Source organism: Lepisosteus platostomus, chromosome 16, assembly GCF_059453375.1.
Source record: "Lepisosteus platostomus isolate fLepPlt1 chromosome 16, fLepPlt1.hap1, whole genome shotgun sequence".
NCBI lineage: Eukaryota > Metazoa > Chordata > Actinopteri > Semionotiformes > Lepisosteidae > Lepisosteus > Lepisosteus platostomus.
In genome coordinates, this window is record NC_142626.1 from 1,071,773 (window position 1) to 1,088,616 (window position 16,844).

A 16,844-nucleotide genomic window follows, 5' to 3' on the forward strand; every position below is an offset into this window, starting at 1 on the left:
GACCCCTCCTGGACCAGGACTGGACACCCCTGCTGCAGACACACTGACCCCTCCTGGCCCAGGACTGGACAGCCCTGCTGCAGACACACTGACCCCTCCAGGACCAGGACTGGACACCCCTGGTGCAGACACACTGACCCCTCCTGGACCAGGACTGGACACCCCCACTGCAGACACAGCGCCCCCTCCAGGACCAGGACTGGACAGCCCTGCTGCAGACACACTGACCCCTCCTGGATCAGGACTGGACAGCCCTGCTGCAGACACACTGACCCCTCCTGGACCAGGACTGGACACCCCTGCTGCAGACACACTGACCCCTCCAGGACCAGGACTGGACACCCCTGGTGCAGACACACTGACCCCTCCTGGACCAGGACTGGACACCCCCACTGCAGACACAGCGCCCCCTCCTGGACCAGGACTGGACACCCCGGCGGCAGACACAGCACCCCCTCCTGGACCAGGACTGGACACCCCCGCTGCAGACACACTGACCCCTCCTGGACCAGGACTGGACAGCCCCGCTGCAGACACACTGACCCCTCCTGGACCAGGAGTGGACACCCCTGCTGCAGACACACTGACCCCTCCTGGCCCAGGACTGGACAGCCCTGCTGCAGACACACTGACCCCTCCAGGACCAGGACTGGACACCCCTGCTGCAGACACACTGACCCCTCCAGGACCAGGACTGGACACCCCTGCTGCAGACACACTGACCCCTCCAGGACCAGGACTGGACACCCCTGGTGCAGACACACTGACCCCTCCTGGACCAGGACTGGACACCCCCACTGCAGACACAGCGCCCCCTCCAGGACCAGGACTGGACAGCCCTGCTGCAGACACACTGACCCCTCCTGGACCAGGACTGGACAGCCCTGCTGCAGACACACTGACCCCTCCTGGACCAGGACTGGACAGCCCTGCTGCAGACATACTGACCCCTCCTGGACCAGGACTGGACAGCCCTGCTGCAGACACACTGACCCCTCCTGGACCAGGACTGGACACCCCCACTGCAGACACAGCGCCCCCTCCTGGACCAGGAGTGGACACCCCGGCGGCAGACACAGGCATGTCCCGAATGTTACGGGTAGGCCCGAACTCCCCCGCTGGGTGTTCCGCACCTGCTTCCCAGCTGGGCTTGGGACAGGAGAGGGGAGGTGGGATTCGAACCAGGGAAAAGCCGGGACACAGGACACGAGGGGTCTGGTGGAAAACGTGCACAGTTTATTCACGAGGACCAGCGGACAGACAGAACCAACCTATCGCCGAGTCGCACGGCCGGGGTCTGTGGGTTCGCTCGTCAGCCGAGGGCAGACAAGGCACGCGATGGGGGCGGGGGGGCGTTGGGGGGGCTTCCCACCCAGCGCACGGCTCAGATCTGGGTGGCCACCCGCCGCGGCGATCGAAGGCACGCCGTGGGTCTCGCCCCCCTCGCCGGTCAACCCCGCGCTGCAGGGCCCTCGCCGTATCGCGCCCTAGGGTGTGCACCCACACGCGCGCGCTCTCAGCACCAGCAGGGGGCGTCGCGCCGGCTCAGCTCCAGCAGCCCCTCCTCGATCCGCTCGGCGTCCTCGGGGAACCGGTCGGCGAAGGAGCGGATCAAGCCCGCCGCGGTGCCCTCGTACTCCAGCAGCTCCACGGCCTCCCCTGCAGGGCGGGAGGAGACGCTGCGCGTCAGTCACGACAGAACCACCCCGGGGGGGGGGGGGCGCTCAGTCAGCCTGAGGCAGATGGATGGGGGGGGCGCTGACCTTTGACCCGCGTGTTGGCCTGGACGAACATCTTGCGGGGCTCCTTGCGCAGCAGCACGGTCTGGCGCAGCCGCAGGAAGTGGGGGGGCTCGTCGTCGGTCACCGCCGAGTAGCCCTCGTACAGAGCCCGCCCCCCCTCCACGTCCGCTGTGGCCTTGTGCACCTGGGGAGGGAGGGCCGCGCTTAGCACAGGAGAGAACTCTCAGCCCACACTGCCTCCCTCTCTCTCTCTCTCCCAGTGCCTCAGCTCTCACCACTAGCCCACACTGCCTCCCCCTCTCTCTCTCTCCCAGTGCCTCAGCTCTCACCACTAGCCCACACTGACTCCCTCTCTCTCTCCCAGTGCCTCAGCTCTCACCACTAGCCCACACTGCCTCCCCCTCTCTCTCTCTCCCAGTGCCTCAGCTCTCACCGCTAGCCCACACTGCCTCCCTCTCTCTCTCTCTCTCCCAGTGCCTCAGCTCTCACCACTAGCCCACACTGCCTCCCTCTCTCTCTCTCCCAGTGCCTCAGCTCTCACCACTAGCCCACACTGCCTCCCTCTCTCTCTCTCCCAGTGCCTCAGCTCTCACCACTAGCCCACACTGCCTCCCTCTCTCTCTCTCCCAGTGCCTCAGCTCTCACCACTAGCCCACACTGCCTCCCTCTCTCTCTCTCCCAGTGCCTCAGCTCTCACCACTAGCCCACACTGCCTCCCTCTCTCTCTCCCAGTGCCTCAGCTCTCACCACTAGCCCACACTGCCTCCCTCTCTCTCCCAGTGCCTCAGCTCTCACCACTAGCCCACACTGCCTCCCTCTCTCTCTCTCCCCCAGTGCCTCAGCTCTCACCACTAGTCCACACTGCCTCCCCCTCTCTCCCCCAGTGCCTCAGCTCTCACCACTAGCCCACACTGCCTCCCTCTCTCTCTCTCCCAGTGCCTCAGCTCTCACCACTAGCCCACACTGCCTCCCTCTCTCTCTCTCTCCCAGTGCCTCAGCTCTCACCACTAGCCCACACTGCCTCCCTCTCTCTCTCTCTCCCAGTGCCTCAGCTCTCACCACTAGCCCACACTGACTCCCTCTCTCTCTCTCCCAGTGCCTCAGCTCTCACCACTAGCCCACACTGCCTCCCTCTCTCTCTCTCCCAGTGCCTCAGCTCTCACCACTAGCCCACACTGCCTCCCTCTCTCTCTCCCAGTGCCTCAGCTCTCACCACTAGCCCACACTGCCTCCCTCTCTCTCCCAGTGCCTCAGCTCTCACCACTAGCCCACACTGCCTCCCTCTCTCTCTCTCTCCCCCAGTGCCTCAGCTCTCACCACTAGCCCACACTGCCTCCCTCTCTCTCTCTCCCAGTGCCTCAGCTCTCACCACTAGCCCACACTGCCTCCCTCTCTCTCTCCCAGTGTCTCAGCTCTCACCACCAGCCCACACTGCCTCCTTCTCTCTCTCTCTCTCCCAGTGCCTCAGCTCTCACCACCAGCCCACACTGCCTCCTTCTCTCTCTCTCTCCCCCAGTGCCTCAGCTCTCACCACTAGCCCACACTGCCTCCCTCTCTCTCTCCCCCAGTGCCTCAGCTCTCACCACTAGCCCACACTGCCTCCCTCTCTCTCTCTCCCAGTGCCTCAGCTCTCACCACTAGCCCACACTGCCTCCCTCTCTCTCTCTCCCAGTGCCTCAGCTCTCACCACTAGCCCACACTGCCTCCCTCTCTCTCTCTCCCAGTGCCTCAGCTCTCACCACTAGCCCACACTGCCTCCCTCTCTCTCTCCCAGTGTCTCAGCTCTCACCACCAGCCCACACTGCCTCCTTCTCTCTCTCTCTCTCCCAGTGCCTCAGCTCTCACCACTAGCCCACACTGCCTCCCTCTCTCTCTCTCTCCCAGTGCCTCAGCTCTCACCACTAGCCCACACTGCCTCCTTCTCTCTCTCTCTCCCAGTGTCTCAGCTCTCACCACTAGCCCACACTGCCTCCCTCTCTCTCTCTCCAGTGCCCGCCTGCCTGGCGGAGCTGTGTACCTGCAGCCTGCGGAGGAACCTCTCGATGGCGGGCACGCCCACGCTGCGGATCTTGTCCCGGTCCAGGGCGATGACGGCGTCCGGCTGCCCGTCGGCGCCCGTGGTGGGGCGCAGCGTGACCAGGCCCTGCCCCGCCTCCAGCAGCACCCTCAGGATGACGAAGCGAGCCTGCATGTGCGCCTGGGGACAGCGAGAGAGGACCCGCAGTCAGCCGAACCGCCCCCCCGGGGCTGAACCACACTCCCCCCCCCCAGCGGGGCAGACACACAGACACACGCGCGCGCACCTGTCTCCAGCTCCGGCTCTCGGGGGTGTAGAACTCCAGCGCCAGCAGGCCGGCCCGCACCATGGTCAGCCAGTTCACGAAGACCACCTCCTCCGCCGCCTGGCCCTCGTGTCCGAAGATGCTGCAGCGCCGAGGGGAGACGGAGACAGAGACAGGCCCGTGGCGTGAGAACGGGCCCTCGATCCCGGGGCTCTCCTGCGCAGGAGGGGGGGGGGGGTTGAACGTCGGGGCTCCCTCACCTGAGCACCGCCTCGTTCAGACACAGGTACAGCCCCACGCACTCCGCCCGGCACTCCTCGTAGGAGGACGCGATGGTGGAGAACTTGCTGTCCCACGTCTCGTTACCCTTGTACCAGCTGGAGATCTGAGGACGGACACACACACACACACACACATATGTGCGTCACTGTCAGCTGCAGGAAACGCAAAGAGAACCGGTCAGCTGCCGATGGGGGCCCCCTGCTGGGTCGAACAGTAAAGACCCTCTTTCAGGGTGCAGGCAGGGCTCCTGCAGTCCAGACCCCCGCTGGCTCCGGCGCCAACACAGTTCACAGTGGACAGCTCCGTCACAGACGGAGAGGGAGTTTGGGAAAGAAGGACAATCCCACTCTGCTCCTGGACACGGGACTGCGGGACGGCGGATACTCACCAGCTCCCCGGTCTCTGGGTTCCGGACACTCTTCTGGTCAAAGTTGAAGTTTCCCTTCTCGTCCTGGACAGAGAAAAGAGCAGGTAAGAGAGTGCTGACCCCACTGGACACCCCAGTGCAGTGTGACCCCCAGGACTGACCCCACTGGACACCTCAGTGCAGTGTGACCCCCAGCCCTGACCCCGCTGGACACCCCAGTGCAGTGTGACCCCCAGCCCTGACCCCGCTGGACACCCCAGTGCAGTGTGACCCCCAGCCCTGACCCCGCTGGACACCCCAGTGCAGTGTGACCCCCAGCCCTGACCCCGCTGGACACCCCAGTGCAGTGTGACCCCCAGCCCTGACCCCGCTGGACACCCCAGTGCAGTGTGACCCCCAGCCCTGACCCCACTGGACACCTCAGTGTAGATCAGTGGATTGCCGGGACCCCAGAAACTGACCCCCCACCCCCTCACCTGCACGAAGAGCTTCCCGCTGCCGTGACCCAGCAGCTCGTGCAGCCCGACCTGGACCTCGAACGCCGGGCCCTTCCACTTGATGTACAGGTCCTGCAGGGGGGGAGAGAGAGAGAGAGAGAGAGAAAGGCCAGTGAGGTCACTCCCTCTGCAGCCAGGCCGCGGCCGGACGGAGCCGGAGCCGGAGAGCGCCTCCGCAGGGACCTTGTCCGTCTCCTCCAGGAAGGTCAGCTTCTCCTTCTGCGTGGTGTAGGCCACCGCCAGCACGTTCCCCAGGGACACGTTCTTGAAGCCCTCCGTCTGCCGGATGTCGTCGTCTGAAAGGGCAGAGGGCAAAGGTCGTAAAGGGTGTGGGGTCAGAGGTCGCTATGCAGCTCGGGGGATGTGAGTGTGTTCTCCAGGGGGTTCAGAGGTCGCTGGTGTAGTGTTTGCAGAGGTCAAGGGTCACAGAATGTCACCGTAGCGATGGGTGTGAAAGGTCACTCTCAGGGGAGGAAGTTAATGTACCGTCTCTCTCTCCTGAGGTCAGAGGTCACTCACGAGGGAGGATGTTAATGTACCGTCTCTCTCTCCTGAGGTCAGAGATCACTCATGAGGGAGGATGTTAATGTACCATCTCTATCTCCTGAGGTCAGAGGTCACTCACGAGGGAGGATGTTAATGTCCCATATCTCTCTCTCAAGGTCAGGGATGTCGATTCATTACATATATATATAAAGGTCGCGCAGGACAGTGACAGTGGCCAACGATTGTGTTCATGCAGAGGTCAGAGGTCACACATAGCTGGAACGGTTATGTAACATCACTGCCAAGGTCAGAGGTCAGGGAGGCCTGTGGAGGTCACAGGCCAGTGACAAAGACCAGGGCACGTCTGCACAGGGGTCAGGGGTCACTCACAGTTGGGGATGTTGATGCCGGCGGGGATCCCGCTGCCGGCGAAGGTGAGCACGTCCAGGGAGGTGAAGTCCGGCCGGAGGAAGCGGTCCTTCTCGAACTCCGAGGGCCAGGGCAGCTCGGGCAGCAGCACCTCCGCCGAGCCCACCAGCCGGGCGAACCGGGCGCTCATGGCCTTGTTGACCACCGCGACGAACCCTGCGGCAGAGGGGCAGAGGGGCAGAGGTCACGGACCACAGCCACGTCCCCCACCGGCCCCATCCGCCCGGAGCGCGGGAGCCGGGCCCGGCCCGTACCGGGATGGGGGGGGAACGCTGAAGAAAACCAGGCTGCCTGCAGCAGGCAGCGCTGGAGGCCAGCAGGGGGCGCCCTACCCATTTCACCGTACCCCCCCACGTACCTTCGAATTCTCCCCTGGATCCGAAGGGGTCTCTGTAGCTCTCGATGAAGCCGATGTAACTGGGCAGGAAGAAAAGGGACGGAGTTAAGACTCCCGTTCCACAGCAGAGCGATCCGTTACGGGCTTTTGCAAGCAGCAGGAACAGTTTCCAACAACGTACGTCATTCAGGCATAATTCCACAAAACTCTGCAACTGCCCCCGAGCCCATCCTCCCCTGCCCCCCGCCCTCCGGCTCCGAAAAGCAAGGCGTTCCCGATAGCGGGCGCTCACCACTCCACGATGGGGCCGCGGTCCTTGATCCAGAAGCGCGAGCCCTCCTTGTGGGCCTCGACGGAGCCGAAGGTGAAGCTGCGCACGTACTCCTCCAGCATGCGCCGCTGGTTCTCGCCGGCCGCGTACTCCTGGCGCACAGACGGGGCGAGAGACCGGCCTGAGACCGCGGTCTGAGGAGCCTCCTCCCTCCCTCCCTCCCTCCCAGCCAGCCTGGGGCGCGTCCCCGGCCACACTTCCCAGGATTCCCCAGGAAGAGGCACCCCCTCCTGGACCAGGACTGGACACCCCCGCTGCAGACACACTGACCCCTCCTGGACCAGGACTGGACACCCCCACTGAAGACACAGCGCCCCCTCCTGGACCAGGAGTGGACACCCCTGCTGCAGACACACTGACCCCTCCTGGACCAGGAGTGGACACCCCTGCTGCAGACACAGCGCCCCCTCCTGGACCAGGAGTGGACACCCCTACTACAGACACACTGACCCCTCCTGGACCAGGACCGGACACCCCTGCTGCAGACACGGCGCCCCCTCCAGGAGCTCGTGGCATAGCCCGGATGTGAACCCGAGACACCCCCCCCATCCCCCCCGCCCCTCGGACCTCACCTGGGCCTTCTCCAGGTTCTCCGCCACCATCTTCATGAGGGGCGCGTAGTCTCCCCGCCGCACCTCGAAGACGGCCTCCCCGAATTCGTACCGACCGCACTGGTTCCCCGTCTCCCCGTCCACTGGACCGTCTGGGAGAGGGGGGGCAGAGGAGGGAGGGGAGACAGTAAGAATGAGAGAGGAGTCAGCAGGGGCGCCCCCTCCAGGGCAGGGTGGGGAGTTACACTCCCAGCGCTCCAACAGAGCCACAAACATCCGTTCTGGTCCTGAAAGGATCCTTCCCTAGAGGGAAGGATATATCAATCCAGATAATTAGATCATCAGATTTAATTAAGCAGCTCAGTGCCTGACTGGAGAAATGGCCAGAGGACAGTGTGTCAAACCACTCCACACTCCCACACACACACTCCCTCGTCCACACCCACCCACTCCACGTCCACTCCCACACTCCCAAGTGCCACAGCGGCGTCCCGCTGGGGATTCGAACCCGCAGCCTCCCGCGCACTCACCCTCCTTCACCGCCGAGGCCAGACGCACCTCGTAGCTCCGCCTGCCCTCGGGGCTGATCTTCTTAAACAGGCGCGTGTTGTAGGCACTGAGGTTCTGCAGGGACAAGAGCAGGGGAGGTTACAGCACAGGGCAGCTGGACCAGGGGGACAGCCGGTCCGGTGGTTCAGGTCCGGTCCTGTTAGACCAGGGGGACAGCCGGTCCGGTGGTTCAGGTCCGGTCCTGTTACAACAGCTGGTCCAGTAGTTCAGGTCTAGTCCTGTTAGACCAGGAGGACAGCTGGTCCAGGAGGACAGCTGGTCTGGTCCTGTTACAACAAGGGGACAGCTGGTCCAGTGGTTCAGGTCCAGTCCTGTTACAACAGGGGGATAGCCAGTCCGGCGGTTCAGGTCCAGTCTGGTTAGACCAGGAGGACAGCTGGTCTGGCGGCTCAGGTCCAGTCATGTTAGACCAGGAGGACAGCTGGTCCAGTGGTTCAGGTCCAGTCTGGTTAGACCAGGAGGACAGCTGGTCCAGGGGTTCAGGTCCAGTCTTGTTAGACCAGGAGGACAGCTGGTCCAGTGGTTCAGGTCCGGTCTGGTTAGACCAGGAGGACCACTGAGTGAAACCCATTCAGACCAGAAAGGCCACAACACTGGTGCCTCTCATGAGAAGAAGGAGCTAAACCGGGCCTGGGCAGCAACAGCTGCTGTACCTTGGAATCGAGGAACTTCTGTGCCAGCTCCGCGTCTTCCAGGCAGCAGTTCCCAGAGAAGTAGGTGGTGATCCCCTGAGACAGAAAGACACAGCTGTAAACGAGCAATGAGCAATTCCGACAACAGGCTTCCCTGCGCCTTCGAGATCAGAGATCACATCCCTCCCCGAGGAAACTGAGGGGGAGGGAGTTTGCTCGTCTACGGAAACAATCAATTGATCGATTGCTAAAGACCCCATCGATCACATCAGCCTCTCCAGTCTGACCCGAACGGGCCCGGAAGAGAACCGGCGCTCAGTGTCGAGATGGAGAAAGGTCTTCCTGCAGAAAAGACGCGACAGAGACAGAGAGACAGAGAGACAGAGAGACAGAGAGAGATTCACAGAGCCCCCTCCTGTGACACGACACGCAGACGCTGTTCCCTGGCGGACTCATCTCGCCCCTCCCTCTAAGGGGCGCTGTTACCCGCGGCCTGCCGGTCACAGTGACTTGTGCCTCCTCTGTCCCCCCCACCCCCAGGCCCAGCCTTGCCTCCTCCCCCAGGCCCAGCTGCTTCTGCCGCTCCTCCAGGGAGTACATGAGGTCTCCGCAGGTGCTCCACAGCTCCTCCATCTGGTCGGGGTTGTCCCGGAACGCCTGGCTCTGCCACACCAGCGCCTTCAGCTTCTCCTGGAACACACACACACACAGACACACACACACACACACACGAGAGGTCAAGACGCCGCGCCGCGCCGGGTCACGCTCACGCTGTCCAGCCGGAGGTGGGCGCAGTGCGTGGACGCGGCTGACGTGTGGAACTGTCCAGAACACTCGTGTTTCCTGCGGGCTGCTCCGTGTACACGCTGACAAGCGCACCGTCAGACAAGAGACACGCCCACCCCCCCTCTCCTTCGGTCACGCACGCCCACCCCCCCTCGCCCACGGCCCCCGCTCGCCACCTGCCTGGGGGAGGTTGGGGATGAACTTGGTGTCCCCGAACGACTTGTAGTTGCCCATGTTGGAGTAAACTCCTGCAGCGTAGACCAGGAACGCCTGTGGCACAGAACCGCACAGCATTTACACCCCCAGAGAGAGAGACACCCCTACAGGGAGGCCACTTCCGGGTCACCCCCAGATATAGGTCTGCTGGTATTAGCACAACCAAGCCAGAAAGAGTTTCCCGAAAGACTTCACATTTAAAGAACTATTTAGTCAAAGACTAAGCTTTCTGAGGTATGTAGAGCGCCCCCTCCTGGACCAGGACTGGACACCCCCAACTGCAGACACACTGACCCCTCCTGGACCAGGACTGGACAGCCCCGCTGCAGACACACTGACCTCTCCTGGACCAGGACTGGACAGCCCTGCTGCAGACACAGGGCCCCCTCCTGGACCAGGACAGCACACCCCTGCTGCAGACACGGCGCCCCCTCCTGGACCAGGAGTGGACACCCCCCCTGCAGACACACTGACCCCTCCTGGACCAGGAGTGGACACCCCCGCTGCAGACACACTGACCCCTCCTGGACCAGGACTGGACAGCCCCGCTGCAGACACACTGACCCCTCCTGGACCAGGACTGGACAGCCCTGCTGCAGACACAGCGCCCCCTCCTGGACCAGGACTGGACAGCCCCACTGTAGACACACTGACCCCTCCTGGACCAGGACTGGACAGCCCTGCTGCAGACACAGCGCCCCCTCCTGGACCAGGAGTGGACACCCTCGCTGCAGACACACTGACCCCTCCTGCACCAGGACTGGACAGCCCTGCTGCAGACACACTGACCCCTCCTGGACCAGGACTGGACACCCCCGCTGCAGACACACTGACCCCTCCTGGACCAGGACTGGACACCCCCGCTGCAGACACACTGACCCCTCCTGGACCAGGACTGGACACCCCCGCTGCAGACACACTGACCCCTCCTGGACCAGGACTGGTCACCCCATTATTCATGGGGGATCCCAATACTCTGGCCAGAGGGGGTGTGAGGAGCCGCACCGCCGAGACAGGCTCACCTGGAACTCCTCGGGGGTCAGCCCTGCGGCCGTGGCCACGCCCTCCAGCTCGGCGGGGGGCTGGCGGCGCAGGAGTCGCTGCAGCAGCACGTACACGGGCGTCGACTCGGGCGAGGTCTGCAGCAGCACGGCCAGGCCGCCGTACCAGGCGGCCCGGGACACGTAGTGGGCGTACAGCTGCTCCCTGGGCGACAGCAGCCGGAAGGCCTCGGCGCAGTCCAGCGCCGCGATCCCGACGTCGTTGGGGAGGTAGTACTGGGAGTCCACCATCTCCGGGCCCCGTCTCAGACGCGGACAGCGAGCTCTGCGGGGCGGCGAGAGAGAGAGAGAGAGAGCGCGCCGGGACGTGAGCCGGGCGGCAGCGGCAGAGGAGGCGCGCGACTGGGGGGGGGCAGTGCCGGAGCCTGTCCCAGCAAGCACTGGGCCGGACAGGACGGCCAGTGTTTTGACGGTCCCCCTGGTCTAATGAGACATAACCTGAACCGCCAGACTGGCTGTCCCCCTGTTGTAACAGGACTGGACCTGAACCACCGGACCGGCTGTCCCCCTGGTGTGACAGGACCGGACCTGACCCGCCGGACCGGCTGTCCCCCTGTTGTAACAGGACCGGACCTGAACCACAGGACCGGCTGTCCCCCTGTTGTAACAGGACCGGACCTGACCCACAGGACCGGCTGTCCCCCTAGTGTAACAGGACCGGACCTGACCCACCGGACCGGCTGTCCCCCTGGTGTGACAGGACCGGACCTGACCCGCCGGACCGGCTGTCCCCCTGTTGTAACAGGACCGGACCTGACCCGCCGGACCGGCTGTCCTCCTGGTCTAACAAGACTGGACCTGAACCACCGGACCAGCTGTCCTCCTGTTGTAACAGGACCAGACCTGAACTACTGGACCAGCTGTTGCCCCAGAAACGACACCAAACGCTCGCCAAGACAGCCTTTGGACTTTGCAGTCCAATATAAAACCGACTAGCCTTGGGGACACACCCAACACGCCCAGCAGGGGGCGCAGGACTGCCCTATCAAACAAACACTCCGGCCCGGACTGCGGGCAGCTGCCCTAAACCAGGTACACGACGGGTCTCCACCAGGGGAGTCCGCGATCGCCACACAGTACTGCCCTCAGAGGGCAATTTTTAAAAAGTCCACCAGGGGTCCCCACTCCTGGTCCAGTTCTCTTAGAAACAGCAGCGCCTGAACGGCTGTTTAAGTGGTCCAATTAAAGCCGTTAACGAGCCGGCGCAGGTCGTTAAGGGGACTGAAAACCTGCAGGCCACACAGCAGCCCCGCACGACCCAGACTGGGGAGCCCCCAAATAAATTAATTGGAAGGGTCAAGCCTAACAGTATTGTAGATACTGGTATTTTAAACACCCCTACATGGGGTTAGTGATTTCTGCAGTGTTAACCTGAGAGACAGATCACACTCCCACTGCACGGCAATCTGATCCGCTCCAGGTCTTACTCGTTACTCGTTCCTGTTGTACTCATCGTAGGAAAGGGCCGCATTTAAAGGCGAGCAGACAGACTCAACATATACCCAGCACTGCGCGGCTGCCCTGCCTGCGCAAAGCCCGGACTGGATCAACCTGCTACACAGCAGGAGCGCAGCGCCGACTTCTCCGCGGTCTGCATCACATATCCCAGACGGGTAGGGAAGGTGTGATTTGTTCAACGGCTAGCAGAGCTAACTGGCGGACGTATCCAGACAGACGGGTTCGGGTCCAGTCCGGACGTCCGAGAACTCGCCAGAACGGAGCCGAGCCGGACACGTTTTTTCTGTTTGTAGAAAAGTGGAGAAGTAAAAAATCACAACCCCTCCATCGCCAAGTCATGAGATGATTCCCGAGAAATCCCCGGAAAGCGGTCTCGGGGTGTGAGCTGCGCTCTCCGGCCCGGACCGCCAAGTCAGAACCGAGCCGCCAGCCCGGGAGCCGGGCAGCGACAACTGGTCTGTCGCCACTGAAATCGCGATATGAGCCGCACGGAAAGGAAGAAAACAACTACACGGACACGGCAGGGTGCGACTTGTGTGCAGGAGGGGCACAGCGAATCGAAATGAGAATAAATGAAATATTAACGGAGAGGAGCCGAGGCTAAAGTTCACAAAACAGAAGAGATTTTCGTCTCCCCCCCCCAGAGCTTTCCGGGACGCTCTTGTTTTGACTTTTCGGCTAACGGGAAACGTGTTTTTCTAAAAAAAATATAGATATATTTATATAAAACCCACGAACCGATACCGCTCACCTAGATATATTCACAGTGGTTCAACGAGAGTCTTCCCCGCTCGCACCGTCGCTACCCGCAGGCACTTCCGGTCCTCATTCATTGCCCGGCGAGGAGGGCTTCCGGGTGGTCACAGGCGACAGCCGCCTCGACCAATCAGAGCGGAGAACCGCGCCTGCGTCTGGAACCCGATCGGCGCGCCGGTTGCCCAATCACCGTTTGGAAGGACGTCCCGCCTCCCCACTGAGTTCTTAAAGGGAATGCTCCGTTCGTCCGATTTCTTTTTTTTTTTTTCTGCACCCTTCACACTTTAAATTCTATTAAAAGTCCGGCCGGGAGAGACGACCTGGTTTGTCAGCTATCGAGTACACACAAATAAGCGCGAATGTGGGACGAGATAAACCGCACATTCGCGGTGTCCGTTAACTGTGCTCTGCACCTGCGTGCAATACCAGTACGAGACACTAGACGGCAGCTGTTGATCTTCTAAAGAGCAGCAGCCCGCTTTCAGCGTCTCTAGTTGTTCTCCGCTCTTGCGTTGGGTACTGGGGGGTCGTGGGTTCGACCCTGGGGTGGGAGACCCTGCTGCTGTACCGCTGAGCAGTGTACAGGACCCCAGATTGACTGGGGTATCAGCTTGGAGAGCACTAGACCCTGGGGATCCCTGATTTAGAAACCTGTAATTTGACTGCAGGCTTATTTTTGCATAGGCTGTTATGGGTTCAGGGTTCACATCACTCATTACTTTAGCATGCATTTACCCTGATCTCACTGGGCTTTACTGTGCTTTTACCCCGATCTCACTGGGCTCTACTGCGCTGTACTGTGCTTTTACCCCGATCTCACTGGGCTCTACTGCGCCGTACTGTGCTTTTACCCCGATCTCACCGGGCTCTACTGCGCTGTACTGTGCTTTTACCCCGATCTCACTGGGCTCTACTGCGCTGTACTGTGCTTTTACCCCGGTCTCACTGGGCTCTACTGCGCTGTACTGTACTTTAACCCCGATCTCACTGGGCTCTACTGCGCTGTACTGTGCTTTTACCCCGATCTCACTGGGCTCTACTGCGCCGTACTGTGCTTACCCTGATCTCACTGGGCTCTACTGCGCTGTACTGTGCTTTTACCCCGATCTCACTGGGCTCTACTGCACTGTACTGTGCTTTTACCCCGATCTTACTGGGCTCTACTGCACTGTACTGTGCTTTTACCCCGATCTTACTGGGCTCTACTGCACTGTACTGTGCTTTTACCCCGATCTCACTGGGCTCTACTGCACCGTTCTGTGCTTTTACCCCGATCTCACTGGGCTCTGCTAGTTTTCCTCTGTCTTTTCCTGCACTGCCCCCCTCTCTGGGCCCGTCTGTTTCTCAGGAAGCCCGTCTGTCCCTCCTGCCCTCGCTCTCCCTCTGCCCTTGCTCGGTGCTGTGTTCACGCTCCATTAACGTCCTAATCCTACCGCCCCTGGGGCCGAACAGGCCTCTCTGGGCTTCCCTAAACAGGAAACGGCCTGATTGCGTTATTAAGCCTGGGTCTAGGACCGCCCGATCCCGCCTTTCATCCCCCCCGCCACTCATTCCCAGCGCCTGGGCTGGCCAGATCGCCAGCGGAGATAAACAGGGGTGACCCCTCCGTGCCCGAGCCCCTCCAGGCGCCCTGGCAGCGCGCTCTGAAGTTGGATCACGCCCCCCGCCGCCGCGCGCCCGCAGAGAAAAACACGACACGCCGGTGTTACCTTTCGCGGGGCGGGGCCCTCTCGGCGAAGGTGTGTGAAGCCCGCGCCACGCTGAAATGCTTCCCCCCACCTCCTCCCCGGCCCGCAACGTCAGTTCCCGCCCCTGGTGTGAAAAAGGGGAAGGTCGGGGATGCCGTGCCGGGGGACCTCGTTAAAGGGGCGCTAACGAGGGCTGTCGACAGCGTGGGCGTTTCAGGCAGCAGGGCCCGTGTGCCAGCGTGCAGTCAGCAGGAAACGGGACCGGGGGGATGTTTTGACTGCGCTGGGGAGGGGGCCGTGATTAGAGAGCGCCGTGCCCTCTCTCTCCGGGCCCCGCGGTCCAGAAGCCAGGGCTCGGGGGAAACCATTACCAGGGACAGGGTGGCACTGGGGGGGATAAACACCCATCCCTTCTGGGCCCGGGTCATCCATCATCCCCTGTCACAGCATTCCGGCCCGGACAACAAGGCCCAGGACAGGAATCGCGGAGAAAGGCTTTTATTTCTCATTCCGCAGTCTCAAGCCTGTCCCGGGCTGGGCCGGCCCACGCTGCAGAACTTGGTGCGGCCGGGTTGTGGTCTTGGGGTTGAGATCCGTGAGACTGAATGCGGACCGCACTGGGGCGGGTCACACTGCAGGGCACTGGACCGGACTGGTCCGAATGGAGACCTAGGCTGTTCAACACAGAGGTCACGACGGGCGAGAGGGGTCTGGAATTAGACTGGGATGACCTGCGTCAGTCCGGAGAGGTGTGGGCTGGACCGGACCGAGTCAGACTGAGATCTAGGGAACAGCGTAGTGGGCTGAACCGGGCTTGATTTGGCTCAGACTGGACTGCACGGGACCGCGATGGAGTGGAATGGGCTAGGTCAGATTGGACCGGTGCACAGGACTGTTGGGTTAGAGTGCACTAGAAGAGACTAGAAGTGCCTGCCCATCCACACCCGAAGAAGGCTCCACAGCCGAAACGTTGTGTTTCCTTTCATCGCTCTTCTGCGGGGAATAAACCTGCACTTGTTCCTTTGCAGCCAGCTCCCCTCCTGAACTACTTGAATTATTATCCTGATTGATTACTGATCAAACCTTTAGTTGAACAGCAAGACTCATAGGAGGACATTCCCACCCCTCTCTGTTCCTCGTTAACTAGTTGCTAATTAAGACCAGACAGGAAGTATACGAGGAACGGGAGACAAGTGCGTGCACTGAGGCCTCGCACCCACAACCACCATTAACGGGGCTCAGACCCGGCCTTCCTGGTCATGCACTGTGGCACAGCACAGACAAGGCGGGTTAAACCCACAGCACATCTGTGGAAAAAACACAGTAAAACAACCCACAGAGCGTGATACATTCACTATGGTAAACTTTCAGAAGGCTGGACTGTCCCAGACTGGACTGGACTGGACTGGACCAATCCATACTGAGCCAGACTGGACTGACCAGCAGTGAAAAAGACCAGGCTGGACTGTGGGATGAGCCAGACTGGACTGGACTGGAATGGACTGGACCGAGCCACACTGAGGCAAACTGGACTGGACCGGACTGGACTGAGCCACACTGAGCCAGACTGGACTGGACTGGACTGGCAGTGAGAACGGACTCGGCTGAGCCAGACTGGTCTGGACTGACCGGCAGTGAGGGAGAACGGGCTGGACTGTGGGATGAGCCAGAAGGGACTGGACTGGAATGGACCGAGCCATACTGAGCCAGACTGGACTGGACTGGACTGGACCGAGCCATACTGAGCCAGACTGGACTGGACTGACCGGCAGTGAGGGAGAACGGGCTGGACTGTGGGATGAGCCAGACGGGACTGGACTGGAGTGGACCGAGCCATACTGAGCCAGACTGGACTGGACTGGACCGAGCCATACTGAGCCAGACTGGACTGGACTGACCGGCAGTGAGGGAGAACGGGCTGGACTGTGGGATGAGCCAGAAGGGACTGGACTGGAGTGGACCGAGCCATACCGAGCCAGACTGGACTGGACTGACCGGCAGTGAGGGAGAACGGGCTGGACTGTGGGATGAGCCAGAAGGGACTGGACTGGAGTGGACCGAGCCATACTGAGCCAGACTGGACTGGACTGGACTGGACCGAGCCATACTGAGCCAGACTGGACTGGACTGGACTGAGCCATACTGAGCCAGACTGGACTGGACTGACCGGCAGTGAGGGAGAACGGGCTGGGCTCCTTCTCCGGCTCTCTTCCCCCTCCCTGGAAAAGCGCTCCGGCCTGCGAGAGCAGCTGCAGAGGAGCCAGCCAACCACAGGAAGTCCCTTTCAATAAATCACCGCCGCCTGACAAGTTTCGGGAAAGAAAAGGCCTTTCCCCCTGGCTGCCTGTGGCCACACGCGAGGGAGAGGAGAGG

At 61.8% G+C, this 16,844-nt stretch overlaps 1 protein-coding gene across 1 annotated transcript; it reads right to left on the bottom strand.

Annotated features, from left to right (window-relative positions):
* Nucleotides 1-1,214: 1,214 nt before the first annotated feature.
* Nucleotides 1,215-12,924, bottom strand: dpp3 (dipeptidyl-peptidase 3). Its single transcript, XM_088609183.1, has 18 exons — nt 12,779-12,924; nt 10,531-10,834; nt 9,473-9,562; nt 9,059-9,196; nt 8,528-8,602; nt 7,835-7,928; nt 7,326-7,456; nt 6,715-6,845; nt 6,444-6,502; nt 6,047-6,241; nt 5,354-5,466; nt 5,150-5,242; nt 4,695-4,757; nt 4,285-4,409; nt 4,046-4,166; nt 3,760-3,939; nt 1,764-1,926; nt 1,215-1,659 (listed from the first exon to the last, which is right to left on the bottom strand). Exons 2-18 carry the CDS (start codon nt 10,798-10,800, stop codon nt 1,517-1,519), a joined length of 2,184 nt encoding a protein of 727 aa, XP_088465309.1. The 5' UTR covers nt 10,801-10,834; nt 12,779-12,924; the 3' UTR covers nt 1,215-1,516.
* Nucleotides 12,925-16,844: the final 3,920 nt, after the last annotated feature.